At 43.3% G+C, this 14,693-nt stretch overlaps 1 protein-coding gene across 3 annotated transcripts in view; it reads right to left on the bottom strand.

Moving 5' to 3' along the window:
• Nucleotides 1–14,693, bottom strand: part of LOC134638441 (tetratricopeptide repeat protein 28-like) — a 178,096-nt gene that overhangs the window by 8,495 nt on the left and 154,908 nt on the right. For all 3 annotated transcript variants that reach the window (XM_063489064.1, XM_063489065.1, XM_063489066.1), the window contains 5 exons: nucleotides 10,913–11,022; nucleotides 7,673–7,802; nucleotides 7,321–7,539; nucleotides 5,483–5,642; nucleotides 2,169–2,309 (listed from right to left, as the gene is read on the bottom strand). In XM_063489064.1, the coding sequence (XP_063345134.1) occupies nucleotides 2,169–2,309; nucleotides 5,483–5,642; nucleotides 7,321–7,539; nucleotides 7,673–7,802; nucleotides 10,913–11,022 (760 nt within the window). The remainder of the gene's footprint in view (nucleotides 1–2,168; nucleotides 2,310–5,482; nucleotides 5,643–7,320; nucleotides 7,540–7,672; nucleotides 7,803–10,912; nucleotides 11,023–14,693) is intronic.

The following is a 14,693-nucleotide window of genomic DNA, read 5'->3' as shown; positions in this document are numbered from 1 at the left end:
GATTGCAGCTTGCAGGCAACTGAGCTCTGTTTTGTTATCCATCCAAATTCAGGTGTGTAATCCTGGCTACGGTGGCCAATGTAGGATAAAGAACTCTGGATGTCGTTTATCTGTGAGTGTAGGCTGTCAATCTGCTGTTTACCTCAGCTATCAATATGCATGTCTATGTATTCTGGAAGAGGCTGTCAGACTTTGTGAATGAAGGCTGGGTCTCACTCCTGTCTCATGTCAGTGATACTGAGACGAATTGTTGATGATATCCTGAACTTAAGAGCTGATCTTTTGCCACTGTTAGCTGCTGTTAGCCAGCATTAAGGGAACTTCATTTGAAGTGGATCCAACATTGCTGGGCTCGGACACCTTGCAAATAAACTCAGGAAATGTGTGAGACGATATTTTTAAAGGTTTATTTTTAGGACATTCAAGCCTAACATTGGCATCTAATTACCTGGTGACAATATTTAACTGCATGAATAAATACACACGTTTATTCAAATTTTTGTGTTACAGCCCTAGCTTCTGTTCAGGAGATGAAGCTTGAGATAAGGAGGAAGAGGATGAGGTGGAAAGGAGGAGGAGAAAGACACTATGAGAAAGAGATGATGAAAATATACATGTACAAATGTTAAATGGTCGAATATAGTTGGAAAGAGCTATTGGTGATCTTTAAATTCAAAGTAACGTATAAGGTGTACTGCGTATGTGGCTGGTGAAATGGCCATGACAACGTGACAGGGCAACACGGCGGCTTCAACAAACTGGCACTTGCTCCAGTTTGTGTATCTTTAACTATTAATTCTAAGTTTATGAGAACGCATGATTTTGTTAGAGCATGTAATTACACACGAATTCACGTATAACTATGAATACAATATTCTTTTTTTCTATTTAATAACCTAAAAAATACTTACTGTACCTCTAAGCTTATTATATTGGCTGTCTTTGTAGCGCTGATAAAATAAACCTTGCACCATCCTTTTGGCAGAATTTTACAGAGAACTGCAAGATCATTAAACAATGTCATCAAGTTACACAACGAAGACACAAAGAGACTTTCATTATCACTTTCCCACAGTAATCCTTCCAAGCTCCGTACTGAAGACGAGATCTCAGTGTTAAAGCAGGGCAATTCACACATCTCATAAGTGTGAGCATAGTTGCCCTGTACCTATTTTAATTTAAATGTTATTCAATTAAGTTTTTTTTTTTAAATAAACGTATCCTTTCTCTTTGTAATACATAACTATCAAAATCCTGAATTATTCATATAAATTCATTCCATTAAATGGTAATAGCCTAAATCTTAACATGTAAGGAAAAATAGCAGGAGAAAGTGAATTCAAAAAGAGCTCTTGAATAACACACAGATTATCTGACACCAAACCTCAAGATGTATGGAGGACAAAGAGGTTTTCTCAATTTTCTCTTGCTTTTGGTATTGTGACAGACGACAGGCTCCTAAGCATGATGAGCTTTATAATTCAGATTTTTTTTTTTTAAGGGCCCAAAAGAATGAGGGGATTATTACCGGCAGCCCATTAAAGGGGCTTAATGAGCACCAAGACTCAATTAAAGCTGGAATTACCCTCTCATCAAAGAACAGCTCAACTGTGGACGAGGACAGGGAAATATGACCCAGACACACAAGTATGCACACACATTCACGCACATCGTCGGTATACCTTACCAATCAGCCCAATGTAAATGAATACTCTGCATAGTGTCAATAAATAATGCTGTGAACAAGCCAGTGGCGCTCTCACTAAAATCTCATAAATCTGCATAACAAACACAGACATGGCAAACATTTTAAAACCACATTCATCTCCATGTCTGCGCCTGGCAAACAGTCACACGCACATGTGACCACATTCACGCACACACAGGGCTTCCATCAGAGTAGACAGTTGATAAGGGCTTTAGCAGCTTTGGCTTTACTCAGTCTATTTAATAAGGAGGATTCACATGCTGCCTCTGCGCTGGCTAAACAATGGAGAAAAGAGTCCTTTCACAGATGAGCCACAATACCCACGAATCTCCTTACTCGAGCAGAGACTTTTAATCTTCTTCTTTGTGCAAAAGTGGGTCTAAGTAGCATTTGGTGGTTAACACTGCCACTCATTAACAGCCAAGGAACATTGAGGTGATGTGCATCAAAACCCCCCTACCTGTTGAACAGGTTGTTTCTGGACACCATGCGCAGGAAGCCCGTTGGATCAGTGACGGAGTTAAGCTTGTTGTTGAGCTCCTCAAATTGTTGATCCAACAAATCTCCCGCCTCACTCTCAGTCTCACTGCTTGAGCACCCTCTGAAAGAGAGAAAGAGATGGAGTGAGAGGCATCCAAGGCCACAGAAATGTTGCCAAGAGAAAAAAAAGCATGTGAGCACAGCAGACAATACACTCTTATATTGTTTCGCTGCGGATAAATCAAGTACTCACAGAAACACACACACCCAGACACTTCTGATCTGCCAAAAAACACACACCGTTCAACCCTCACACACTTGGCCTCTTTTTTTCAGCCTGGATCCAACAGCCTGATTGTAATCCTTTCAATATAATGCCAGTAATGCTGATCCAGTCGCGGGGGTGTCATCCCCCCCCAATCACTAGCTCGCCACCACTCTCTCATCTCGCCCTTCATGCGTGAACCTCTCCTTTGATATCATGCAACTCTTAGAGTATCTCACACCAGCTGCATGAACTTCTTGGAACCACCATGAGATCTCTGATTGCCTTGTGCACCTACCACTGCAATTCTTAAAGCCACAGTACGTGGCTCACACTGAGATTCGCTCTCCGGGAATGTACATGGTAACAGACCTATTCAGACTGGATTTTCAAAAAGATGGAGAGGTTCCACATGTTAATACGCAGATTTCGACTATCACAAAAGCTGTGTCTTCCGCTCTCTTTATTATCCTGTCTTTCACACACATATGCTCCTCTCCATTTTTCTCCATCCCATTCATTCTGTAGACACTCATTTCAGAGTGCTGCCTCCCTTTCTCTGCACTCTGGAGACTGAATGGGTTGGTAAGTGGGGCCATATGGTGCCCATCCAGGCGCAGTGGTGTGTATGCAACTTCCCATTGGAGAAGTAAATGAGCTGGTAATGGGGCAGGAGGGCCAGACTGCTAGGGGTGGAAGAGACTGGCACTGGGTGGAGCAGCTGGTCACTATGGATCAAACTCCAACTAGAGAAACATGGCGAACGTCAAGTACAGTGTAGCTCCAAGGATGTCAATGGGTGATTTGAACTTTTGATACATCTCAGAACACTTTACATGCCCTACACATATGACTACATCCCCTGTTGTGTGTTAGATCTCTATTCACTACCAGCCTCTTCTTTGACTTTTGGCTCACTGATTTTAGCGTCTCCTCTGAACCTTCCTCCCCATTCTTCCTTAAGGTTACAGTAACCACCTTCTCTTTTCCTTGGGTTGTCAGACTGACTGTCTGTTAGGTGGATTCAACACCTCGAGCTATCTGAAGAGCCATTATTCCATCTCATTTATTCCCACTGGGGGGGAGAGCAAAGCCCTTTAAGCAGGTAGTGGATGTCTGTCATCACAGGAAGCATCACACTCTTTTACACACACACTCACAATAAAACAACCCTTCTTCTGCTAAGGCCTGATTTAGACTGCTGAGGGGAATCTTTATAACCTACTTATGCTTGTTCTGGTGCATTACGTGTTAATTGCCATGTGGTCATGACCCAGTGTTTTATATGTGGTAAAATGCTGGGACTTTTTTTTACCTCGTGTATCCCTGCACTTTGTTGTGGAGAGTATTTTTTGGGTGCAAAGATGTTTGTCCCTGTAGTTTTACCACTTTTTTGAACATTCCCTCACATCAATTACAATAGTTTCAGCAATCTTACTTCATCGCTTTAGTGTAGGAAATTATATTAATAGCATCAATATAAGGACTCACAAATGTCAACAAATTCCTGGAGGGAGTTTGCTGAAACTATCAAAACTGATGTGATGGAAAACTAGAGGGAAGCTTCTTTGCACATTCCCATCACGTCCCTCTAGGAATTTGCTGACATTTGAGATTGCTTATATTGAGGCTGTGAGTATTATTCCTTATAACTGAGGTGATGACTGGTACTCTGTCACTGATAGATTAAAAAACTGTGCGTAAAAGTAGCCAGAAATGCACAGGATGAATCGATGGTGTTGAACAGGCCTCACAAGAGCTGCGGAAAGATTTGCAGGTGATCTACTAACAGTGTGCTAATTTATAAACAAAGATGGCACTAGTTCATTTCAGTAACGGCCAAGCTTCTACCAGGAAAACGAACACACCAGCCGAGGGTGGGTGAAGACGGAAGAACAATAATAACAATAATAACATAAAAAGCAGGTTTTATGCGTGTTTTTCTCTGAAAACAGCGTGGCAATTCAGATAACTGAGAGGCGGAAGAAGAATGAAAATGTTTTGATATAAGGGCAAACTCTTGTGACAGACATTGCTGGCGGCTGTGTGTGGTCCTGAGGACTGAAGTGGAGGATTTATTACAAACTCATCCACCGTATAAATCTGAAATATGTGTTTAACAACTCACCTGTCCCACGCGTAAAAGAGCAGAAGAAATTATTTAGCACCAGTTCCCGAGCCGTCTGTGTGTTAATGACGTTAATAATACTGTGCCGTGTGCGTAAATGCACACATTGCTCTTGACTTTTTTTCTGCAGGCTGTGTCAGGCTTTAGATATTTAATAAAGTCATTATTAGATATAGTAACATTCATACATTAATCTAATATGTCAACACAGTCCCGTTAATAGCTTTCTTTTCACAGACATTTCAATAAGGCATGTAAAAGCTGTGAAAGCACACAGCGATTAAAAGCCTGAAACACTGCAAACCCCATCAGCTCAGTGCAAAAATTACCGTGGCTGTCTATAAAAGAAGACACACCCCTGCATGAATCTAGTACCTGAATTCTCCTTCTCCATCTAACACTCTACATTAAGCTCAGTTTAGTCAGTTTAGTTTAATACCAGTATTATTGAGGACAACATGCAGGACGAGGACTGAATGTAGAGCTACGGGACAGAGCCAAAGTTTTGGCACTGGACTCACAGCTTTGAGCCATCCACCCGTGCCAATTATGCACTTGTTCTGATAACTTCTCCCCCTCTCATTACAAATAAATGAAGACTGCTAGCGGCAACTATCTCAACAACATCGGGTGCAAAATAAGACATGCTTTTTTTTCCAGCATTACATGCAACACAATTTGCACAATTTGCAGTATGTCGACTTGGTAAATCAGCTTTGTGCAATTCATTTACTTAATCTACCTAAAATGTGGCTCTCTTTAAGGGAAACTAAAACAAATACATGTGCAACGAGTGTACGCTAAGCCATAATCAACAAAGTGAGTTATTAAAGAGGGAAAAGGAAGTGACACAGATTATGAGCTAACTAAATCGAGTTTTCATTTCATTATTACACCTCACCTGCTGTAATAAGACTCTACCCCCAAAGCCTCACGGGCACTGGCGATGTGCTGCTCCAACGAGGAGCCACTGACCACTCCGCTGACACCTCCCTCTTGGAATTCCGACCCCCCTTCAGCTACGCCCTCGCCCAGGTACACCTCATGAAACTTCAGGATGCCTGTGGAGAGAGTGAGAGAGAGAAAGGAGGGGAGGGTAAATATGACTGGCTGCTTTCAGGTGGTTATGAAGTGTAATGACAAAAAAAATGAAAGCGACTATTTTCCACTCTCTCTCTCTTTCCTTTTTTTTTTTTTTTTTAATATGTTCCTATTACTCGCTCTCGCCGGTGGCAATATTGGATTATTTCAACTGAGAGCTGTGAGTGAGGGCACGTGCAGCAGTGCATCTGTGGTGCAAAATGAATAAAACAAATATTGTTCAATAAAAGATAAGAGTAGGCTGCCCGTGCCATCTGGTGCCTGCCGCGAGAGCTCGGCTAAGTTTCAAGCAGGTGGGGAAGAGCACATCGGGCGAGTACGGGCTGTTTGTGTGTGTCTGGTTTGTGGGTGTGTCAGTGTGTTTCACCATTTTGTATTAAATGTGTTTAAATAGACGGGTAAAGCGATTCCGGTGAATATGCACGTGCATGCACATTCGGGCCAGAATGTACACTAGTGGAGTAATTACAGCATGACATTAGGAGCCCTATTTATTGACTGCAGACTCTTTAGAGCTGGACATGTTTGTGTACCAGCTGGATGCCAGGGAATGCCAGGAAGTGACAGACAGGCGATTAGTGAGCAAGTGGCTCCCTCTTAGCCTGGGGCAATATTCAATGCTTTGAAGATGTACTCCGGTCCCTGTAGTGTTCCTCCCCTCCTTATGACTAGTGCTTGGAGGTCAAGTTCATCTGGTTGCCTGGGAGCTGGATTTGATCAAATGTTCAGGCTCTTGTGCCTTGGAACATGGGTCACGGCTCTCATTTCCTCTCTTCACACGAGAGTCAAAGCAAAGCCAGCAATAGGGCAGCCACAGCAGTCGGGCGACATGCACCGTAGCTTATTCGCCCTTTTTTTCTTTGTACAACTGGAATTTTACAAGGCAAACAAAAGGGGCTGCACTAGCATCAGCGCTACTCAGAGTGTAAACAAAAGAGAGAAAGATTTAGGAGTGTATAAAGAAGTGCCAGGACAAAGCGATATCAAGAAAACGGATGAAAACAAAACAAACATGAGACACAAAAGCAGAGAAGACTTGTTGTAACAGCAAAGTGTTTTGCTGTTGACATGTGTGAAGATGACGCCACTGGTGTTTTGGCTGTGTCGTTATCGGTGACACAATCAATTAGCATAGTTCACAGGCAGATGCCTTCTGGGGGTGAAAAGCGAGGCAGGGGGGCAAATCCTAGCAGTGGAGTGGCAGGTGGCACTGTCGCTCAGTGTTAAAGCTGGCCTTCCTACCCCTGCAGTGCAAAACAAGCCTCTAGCCTCTGGGCCTTTTATCTGCTTTGATTTGAACAAGCAAGCGTGAGCGTGGGGCTGCTTTTGCTTTAAACCAAGTAGCTTCTGTACAGACAGAATAATTTCATATTATTGATCGTCTTTGTACAAATCGTGCCACTTCAAAATTTCTAAGCCATTTTTTTATAGTCATTTTCTGTGCTTTTGCCACATTTCAGGTTATTAAAGTAAAAAAAACCCAAAATGTAGCATTGGAAGTACACACACTTAAATGTTTTGAATAAAAGAACAAAGTAAAACAAAGAGATTCAGGAGAGCAGTGGGAGCAGAAGTCAGACAGACATGATAGGATTTCAGCAACTCATTAAAAAGTTTTCAGCTAGAGTCCAAACCTACCTGCTCCTGGAGCCAGCAGCCAGCTGTACAGGTAACCAGCAGCCATAGAAAAATAAAGCACCAAAGCCCTCTGGCTGTTCACGGTATCCAAGATGTGCTCCACTGTTACCGGCGTGTATGGATCCGACTCCTGCTGGCCCGTCTGCCTCTCCACCAAGAGATCAGCAAAGGCTCTTGTACGACCCCTCTCTGCCACTGCCAGGGCCTCGTCGTGGTGGCCTGCGGAGTTCAGAGGTCAGCTTTGATTAGCGGATGAAGTCTAAAATCGTTCAGGAGCACACAGAGGCAAAAGCAAAAAACAAGTCATAACAGCGTGCAGTACTGAGAGTGTGAGTAAAGTGTGTTGACGTACCAAGGCTGACAAGGACCCTTTGGAGAGCCTGGTAGCAGGAGGTTTGCAGGTCAAACAGAGAAAGCTTGTAATCTGTGCTGTGTTGGGCTTCGTGGCGGATGGTCTCAAACAGCGCTGATGCTCGGTAAAGCTGAGGATAAATAACGGCAACAATGCGTTCAGACATTCCTGGATTGCTCGTTTACCAGACAAGAATAGTGTACAAAAACATAACAAGAAATAGTCCTCGGCACAGTCAACGATGACCCCGAAACAGCAAGGCGTTGCATCAAAATACCTTTTCTGGAAATTAAGTTTAAATGAATAAACTGTGTTTTAAAAAAAGGAAGGCAGTTGGGACTATATGAAAAAGACATGTTGGATAAATATGTCTGCATCTTACTAAATTGGGCATGATTAGGCCTTAGAGGATAGAAAATGAACATGGCCACTAGATGGTAGCATTCCACCTCACAGGTTATCACTGATCAGCCTCCTTTCTTCTTTTCTCTCTCACAGCAGAATAAAGTACTGTAATGTAGCTTGATGAATAACCATTAAACACAGGTAAACCTCTCCTCAGCTCTCATTTGCCCAGAAAGGGCTGCGAGCAGCTAAACCATTACCCTGAGCATCTTAGACAAACACGGTTCAGGAAAATAAATGCTTTGTGAATTCAATAGGCCCATCTGTGTTGTTGGATCTTTCAATTCAGTGCCAGACACCGGATTGAAAGAAGAAGGCGAGACAATGAAAAGGTGGGGCGGCAAGGACTGTTGCACACTGGCCAAGCAGAACCAGCCAAGAGTGCTGATTCATGGGAGCCTTTTATTGATTTCCTATTTCTGCACCTATATAGCAGCCCTGTAGAATAACTGGGACTGCTATAGAGTGACTCTCCAGGAGTCTGGGGCCAGCAGAGAGGGTAAAACACTCTTGCTGCTCGACCATAGTACACGCAAGACAAAGAGCTCTGCAGTGGAAAAAGGGTTGTTGGTATGGATTAAATGGATTTTATCAACCCTGTGGCTTTGACAAGAGGAAAGAAGAGAGAAAGTGTGTGTGGATTCCTAGTGAGTACATAGGCATAGAATCTAGCTCGTCAGGCATATCCCAAGGTCAAAGAGGAAAGTGTGTCAGAGGGAGTGTAGGGGGGAGAGTAGAGAATCTGTGAGTTCTGCTGCATTAGTCCTAGTAGAAGGAGCTGCTAGTCTCAGGCTGATTTTGCTGATAGGGCTGTGGGCTGATTGCTGCAGTGCTAGTTTCATCTGTTAGGCTTGCAGATATCCCTTTAAGAGTGAAACTAATTTCTCACAGCGCCTTTCCTCTGTCTTCACCCCTACTGGCATAGATGAAAGTGGGGGGGAAAGAATCCCAAAGGCACTGCATTTATAGTGTCTTGTTTTGCCGCGACACAGGTGCAGTAAAATCTGCGGCATTCTCAGGCCACTACCTATTCAGATAGCGCTCACTTGTTTTACTGACACACTAACATGGCTTTTATCTGACATGTTAAGTGAATGTCAGTGTCACACTGTATCAGTAAACGTGAGCAGAGTTGAATGCACGCATACCTCGAATGATTTTTCTAAAATAAACTCCCCGGGGAGCTCTCATCCCCCTGTGGAAGATGATATCAGTGGTAAAGGCTTAATCGACTGTAGACCGCTGATTTTTTTTTTTTTAAGCAGGCACAAATGTATCGATTCACGTTTGCCGAGATATGAATGCTTCTTAGAGAGAGCAAGCACTGTTCAAATACCTGATTAGAATCAGGACACGTCAATCTGTGTGCCAGTACGAGCACCGGGATCACAGCTAGGGTGCTAAAATACAATTCGGTGCGCAGATAGAGAGAAATGAGGAACATGAGGTCAAGTACTCTTAATCTACACCTATGAACGCTTTATAAATTTAAATACAAGCCTTTAAAATAGCAGTATAAAGTGGGTCAGAGTGTTTACCAAGGTCAGCTGTAGCGACAGGCCAGCTCATGAATAACCATTTCATCTATACTCTGAGGACAACAGCGTCCTTTCCCACCACCAAGTCACTGCAGGAGCTACAAGCTGACAGGCAGAAAAACATTCAACATAGCTGTGGTGTACTGTATGTATGCAAACGACTGGATTGCAGTTAATTGCAACAAGGACAACACAATGTTAGCATGGACTATTAGGGTCTTGAAGGTGAAGCATTAAGCTGGAAAGCAAACATGCAGTGGAAAATATGTTGCATTGGCTTGTTAGAATAATATTTTGCTTTAATTGAACACAAATTCCTCAATATGAGTCACAAGCACTCAGCCCCTGCTCTAGCCACCACCTTGGTTCAGTCTTTCATTCTCAGCTCTTGTTACAGATAATTGCAAACAGACAAAAATACTTTTTCAAAAAAGTATGATGCAGGGCCGACGGAAAAACAAAAGCTATCTGGGTCGAATAAATGTAAGTCATGCGCGTGTGTCATAACAAAAAAAAAAGGGAAAGAAAAAAAAGAGTCTTGGACTAGATTTTAAAAATGAAAGCAGCTAAAAAACATCCCCACAGACACACGTGACAGCCACCGCTGCTGACTGACTGTTCACAAACTTGCATGTGGATACACAAGCCAAAGAAAGGAAAAAAAATGTATATATGTATATATATATATATATATATATATATATATGTATATATGTATATATCTCAACTAGTGAGCTGTGGTGTGTGGACAGACTGCAAAGAGAGATGTTAAGGGGATATTCCATGCTTGCTAGGTGGGCAGTGGGCTGAAGAGGAGTGAATGTGTGTGTGATGCAGAGGCTTGGGGGATCCTGAGACCATGCACGCAGATACAAAAAAATATTCACTCATCTGTCGCCTGTCTGCTGAGATGACAGCATTTACCAGCTCAACAGACTCCATAGCATACTGCCAGCAGCAATGCTCTAGCTCTACAGCCACCTCGCCTTTTTTTCTTTCCTCCTGTTGTTCTTTCTCTCCTCATGGCTCTTTTTTTTTTTTTTTTTTACCTCGAGGGCATTACTGAAAACTTATATTTCCCCATGTGTTTAAGACAAGTACTTCCACCTCTCATTTCTAATCCTTGCCAACCTCAAAGTCGACAGATGTGGGCTTACTGGCGGTCAGCCTTAACTACCAGAGGTCGAAGGAGCCCAGATGGAAGGGAGAGGAGAGAAGAGGTGAGGAGAGAAGGAAATGAGAGGACTGAGTTATGGTGATCCATAACCAGAAGAGAAGCGAGCAGGAGATGCTTTACCTGATGTTGGGCCTCCTCCAGATTCCCACTGGCCCACAGAGAAAGCCCAAGACGATGGCGGATCTTCGCCTCGTCCTCACGCCGAGCAAGCTGCTCCGCAAGCCGCAGGCCTGTCAGAAGGCAAGGAGAAGGGAGCAGATGAGAGGGAGAGGAGGGTAAAAATTATTCAGAGCAGACAGACTCTTAGGTATCTTTCAGAGGAACAGATGTAAGCATAGCGTGGTACTGATGTTCTGACAGCGAACAGGTTTGGATATTTGGCCTCAGTTGTAAGATGCTGCTCGCACCGGGGCTAAAACACACACACATGTTTTGGCCATAGCGGGAGATTCTTAGAGCACTAATGGGTCTGCATAGTAATCAATGCTCAGGATTGACTGGCTGAGCAAACACAAACACGCCGCATCACTAGGACATCTCCAAATATTTGCAAACACACTGATGAGCTAATAATAGACCACGTGCAAACACACAGAGTTTACTTTGTGATATTTGTTTGAGAGACCTTCAGAGTTGTTCGGGAGCCAGCGGAGGTATGAATGTGCACGCGCACGTGTGCTCGTTCGCTAAATGTGCCCGTGTCAGATCATCTGGTTTGTTTTTCACTTCCAATTTCTCAGGCACTCGTCACATCTTAGCATGTGTCCTCAGCCTGCCTGCCGAGCACTTGGTTCAGTCCAATTACTGAGATGAAAATGCCACTCCTCAGAGGACAATAATGAAAAAAAAACCCACACACACAGTCGCTGGGTCACACATCACCCACAAGCAACAGGCAACAGGCCACCGCACATGCACAGTCTCACTTTACACGAGCTCCGTATTTGCAAGTCTGCTCTCTCCACCCCGCTCGTGTGATACAGGGGTCTAGACGTGCTTTTGGCCAGAGGGGGGGAGAAAATGGGCCAAGCCACCCTTGTCCGGGTCTGCTTTTTTTCTTCATTCCCGGAAAACGGTCTGTGGCTGAACCAGATAAGCCAAGAACAGAGAGCGTGACCTGAAAAAGCCAGCCTATTCCGCAAGACCAGCACACCACAGAACCATAGACTTCATGGCTCCTCCATGGCCACGCTAGCCGGCAGCCTTTGAAGCCTGCAATAGTCTTCCCTCTCTCTCTCTCTCTCTGTATCCTTATCTTTCTACACACCCTCCCTCTGTCTGACTGCCTGCCCTCTCCCCCCAATGCATCTGCTATACTACTCTCTCCCTCTACCTCCTATTCATTTTCTCATCTCTGTGCCTCTGTCTCGGAGCGCCCCCCCCCCTCCAAACTTTCTACCTGTTTCATCTTCACTGTGGTGGCAGTGCTTGCAGGGACTCGGCACTGCTTAGGGCTCATTAGGCGCTGAAGTAAGAGAGAGGAAACAGATCTAAATTATCCTTTTCATTCTCTGACAGCCTCACCCCTCACTCATCTCAACTCCAGCTCTGAGTCTTTCATGTCCCACACTCACACACACGCACAAATGTGCACGCACACACATACCTTTCTTTCTCTGAGCTGCTCTGTGATAGTTTTTTTTTATGATCAAACCTGAATGTCAACCAACCTATGTTTTCTTTATTCTCCAGCTGACAGTGAAATAATACATGTGAATTATGACTCATGCCGATCTCTGTCTTTTCCCTCCACTCCGCTGCCATCCTCTTTCTTCCTCTCTGCTCCTCCTTCCCTCCCTAACTCTCTCATTCCCTCTGTTCTCCTGCTCTGTATCATTCAGTGTCTGTCACTGTCACCGTGCGTGCCTTTGGTGCACCCCGCAGGCACAGGCACGTAGCAGCGGCTGACATGAGGATGTGGCCGTGGCTGGCTGCACCCTGAAGAGCAACTAGAGAACACTTTAAAGGCTGCTTGACAGCTGGGTGAGAGATCCTCTGCAGCCCCTGAGGCCCACGCACCTCTGCCTTCAAACAAGCTTTACATGCAGACTCCACATTCACATCTCACGCACTGCATAGCCGCAAGTGCACTGTGCTGCAAATAAACATCCCGACACGCATGCATGTGACACACACACAAAAAAAGGCCCTTTGATCATGGCCGCATGTGGAACGGTGGACAGTATGTGTGATATTATTAAAAAATTTGAGATTAAGCACACTTTTTCAGGCAATCTCCCCCAGGGACACTGCTCTGATAGTGTTGCACTATATTGTACAAATAAAAACTGCAAAGAGTAGTTTAGTACTGGATGAAAAAGGAGAAGTAGAAAGAGAGGGTCCAGAGCCTCACTTCTCTCTCATCTCAGCGCAGCTGGCCAGTGCCATGGAGTTATTTGTGAATGTCAGGTACAGAAATCGCCAAAGAGATGCTGCAAAGATTAGCAGGGAGGGATTGCTGAAGTTATATTCATAGCACCGATATGCTGCTAGGACAGGGCATAAATCATGCTTAGGTGTACCACAAGCACATTTTGGGGAGAAGAAAGACAATAGTTACAATACTGACAGTGCATACACTCTGTATGTATTCCGTAGAAATAAATAATTACTTCAGACTATTGCTATATATGTCTGTTTGCACCATATCTCCTCATTAAGGGGTGGGCCAATCTGAGTGAAATGTTGCACCAACATCATCCCACATGCAGCGATCATCGCCTGTTAGTGGGTGGGATATTTAAGGAAGCAAGTAAGAATTAAGTAAGGATCACAACATCTCCAAAACTGCAGCTCTTATGGGGTGTTCCCGGCCTGCAGTGGTCAGCATCTATCAAAACTGGGCGAAGGAAGGAACAGCGGTGAACCAGCGACGGGGTCACGGCGACCAAGGCTCAGTTATAAAAATTAGGACCCAACGCTGCCCCGTGTGATGGGATCCAACAGATGAGATATTATAGTTCAAATGCTAAAAAATTTGATGCTGGTTCTGATAGAAAGGTGTCAGAATACACAGAACATCGTAGTTTGTTACATCTGAGGCATAGAGGTCTACAGGAGTCGATGCCTTGATAGGTCAGGGCTGTCTGGGCAGCAAAAGGTGGGCCAACACAATATTAGGCAGGTGCTCATAATGTTACGCCTGATCGATGTAAATATATATAAAAAATATAAATCAATTACTATGAAGATACCAGTTTGAGATTAAATAATAAGACTACGAGGAAATTTAGATCAACAGCCAAGACACACAGTGTATTACAAATGGGATCTTAAATTACTGACCAAAAGAAAATTACTGACTAAAAGAAATCAGTACATGTACTCTGCCCATCAAAATATAAATATAACGGTGTACATGTTTTGGTGATTATCACCTGCCATAACAAAATGACAGTGTTTTATATAAACATCAAACCCAAGGTTAACAGGTTAGGTTTTCTTTTTCTTTAAAACTGAACAGGTTTCTATGTAGCTTGCAAAGAAAACCAATAATTATATTTTAGATTTTTCCATTTATATATTATTCTGTAGTTAGGTGTTTATAAACAACCAACATTTTCTCATATAATGTGTAACAAAGATGCATAAGAAATGCTAATAATGAAAATAGTATTGGTCTTTGTGTAATTTATCACAATTTATGATTTATAGAAAAAAAAGCTGGGCTTTATTGTGACATTTACACAGATATTTGTAGTTAATTTGAAAGATTTTAAGCCAAAGTAGAATAATATGGAGATTAAAACTAAAATAAAGAATATCTGTAGCTCCTTAAGCCACCAGCTCAGCACTCAGCACAACTAACTGCAACCAACATTTAATATTAATAGCATAAAAATATTAGCACCAAAAATATGAGAGGGTCTGCACATGATGATAACTGGTCCAGAGTTGTGCA

The sequence above is a fragment of the Pelmatolapia mariae genome, linkage group LG12 (genome assembly GCF_036321145.2).
Source record: "Pelmatolapia mariae isolate MD_Pm_ZW linkage group LG12, Pm_UMD_F_2, whole genome shotgun sequence".
In the NCBI taxonomy this organism is placed as follows: Eukaryota; Metazoa; Chordata; class Actinopteri; order Cichliformes; family Cichlidae; genus Pelmatolapia; species Pelmatolapia mariae.
The sequence above is the reverse complement of the archived record's forward strand: the minus strand, read 5'-3'. Positions and strand labels throughout refer to the sequence as shown.